The sequence below is a fragment of the Octodon degus genome, unplaced genomic scaffold, assembly GCF_000260255.1.
Source record: "Octodon degus isolate 3935 unplaced genomic scaffold, OctDeg1.0 scaffold00045, whole genome shotgun sequence".
In the NCBI taxonomy this organism is placed as follows: domain Eukaryota; kingdom Metazoa; phylum Chordata; class Mammalia; order Rodentia; family Octodontidae; genus Octodon; species Octodon degus.
Window position 1 is genome coordinate 12,479,867 of NW_004524621.1, and position 1,961 is coordinate 12,481,827.

Sequence of the window (1,961 nt, forward strand, 5' to 3'; positions counted from 1 at the left end):
TATAATTTTATTTATTTATTTATTTTGGCGGAACCGGGGATTGAACTCAGATCCTTGCGCTTGCCAGGGAAGCGCTTATTCTACTGAGCCATCTCCCCGGTCCCCCTGTATAATCTTCTTGATATTTTGTTGCATTCTGTTTGCCAGTATCTTGTATATCTTGTAGAAAATTTTTGCATCTTTTTTCATTTTTTAAAAAAAGTACAGAATAGTATTAAAGCAGAAAAAATTACAAGTGATATAGAATTTAACTTAACAAAGTAATATGAATTTCACAGTATTCCTTGTAATGCATAATGTTGTATTCAAGCCTGTTATTCATATTAGCAGATGTACGCATGTAAAATTTGAAGAAAGAAAAAAGAAATATATAAGAAATTAAGAAGATAAAAGGTACAAACATTTGAAAAAAGGAGACAAAACAAATCAAGTATTATCTGCTCCTTTTTGTCTTTGTTCATTAAAAAGATTATTTTGTTTTGCTTTTTGCCTATAAAGTAAAATTCCAATCTTAAACTTGGTATCTTTTTAAGGAAAAAGTAATTTTAGGATTTTTTAAATAAATTTAGCATATAATCTTCATGTAGCTAGTTTAATGATAATGGCAATTCTTAGCTAATCATTACCTTATTTGTGAGCCTGAGGTTGCCACAGTTCCCAGGACCACTTGGTTTCACTTCAGAGAGGAACAACACCTCCCACTAGGCACCTAACAACCAGAGATCAGGACTTTGTTTGATTGGACAACAGAGATTCCATGTCCACCTCTGAACCAATCACTGCCAGCAGGAACATGCCACATACTGACTGCTGTAGGTCTGGGTTATGTCCTCATTGTTTTAATCATAGTCCAAGATGTTGATTTGGTTACAAAAATCATGGAAAACAACTGAAATCTTAGGCTAAGGTGAGAAAGGTGAAAATGAAAACAAAAATCTGTAGGAGGATTATTGAGAATTCAAGACGAGCCTGGACTACAAAGTGAGCTCAAGGTCAACCTGAACTGCATTGTGAGTCCCTGTCTCAAAAAGACAAAAAAAGAAAGAGAGCAAGCGATCGAGCATACCCATCCAAAGCTGCAAAACTGCTAGCAACTCTGTGTGTGTGTGTGTGTGTGTGTGTGTGTGTGCGTGTGTGTGTGTGTGTGTGTGTGACACACATGCATTTAGAGTATTTGGGATTAAACCCAGGTCCTTTATATTAAGCTACACTACATTACCATTGATTGATTGATTGACAGAGTCTTGCAAAGTCACTAAATTGTCCTGGCTGGACTCAAATTTGTAATCCTCCTGCCTCAGACTTCCAGCATACTGGTATTACAAGCTTTTACTACCATGCTCAGCTGCAAAACTGCTACGGAATGAGGGAGTGGTAGATCTGATTCTGGGAAGGCAAAACCAAAATGTGTTACAGCAACACCATCAGCCCAACTACCTTTTTGCATCTTTAGGCTCTTCGCAAGGGAAGACAGCAAGCACGTGGTACAGATAGTGGGACTGCAAGAACTCAGGGTGGATACCGTGGAGCTCCTCTTAGAGGTATTTAATTCTTCTTTCTTCTTTACCTCCCATTGCCGTCAAAGTCCAGGAAAAGAATTCATTTTGTTATTTGGCAAGTATGATGGACTCAGATCTAGGCAAAGGTCAAGGACTAGCACTTCATTTCCCATATGTGAACTATGCATCCTCCGCTTAGAGTGTAGCTCATAGGAGGTGGGCTATGTGGGAGAAGCTAATGAGAGTCAGGCTGCTCCGGGCTAGTTTCAGAGCCTGCTAATTGGGTTTTTCTGCAGCAGTGGGCTCTGCAGAAGACTTCTAGACACAGTGTTATTTTAAATAAAATTTTTAGAAATACATTCACATGGGGGCTGGAGAGATGGCTCAGTGGTCTAAGGCACCTACTTAGAACAAGCTTGGCAAAGCATCAGGGACCGCGGTTCAATCCCCCAGCACCACATG

General features: G+C 39.2%; 1 protein-coding gene across 1 annotated transcript in view; it reads left to right on the forward strand.

Moving 5' to 3' along the window:
• Positions 1 to 1,961, forward strand: part of Kif24 (kinesin family member 24) — an 86,173-nt gene that overhangs the window by 62,351 nt on the left and 21,861 nt on the right. The window contains exon 6 of the mRNA XM_004632009.2: positions 1,454 to 1,541. Within this exon, the coding sequence (XP_004632066.1) occupies positions 1,454 to 1,541 (88 nt within the window). The remainder of the gene's footprint in view (positions 1 to 1,453; positions 1,542 to 1,961) is intronic.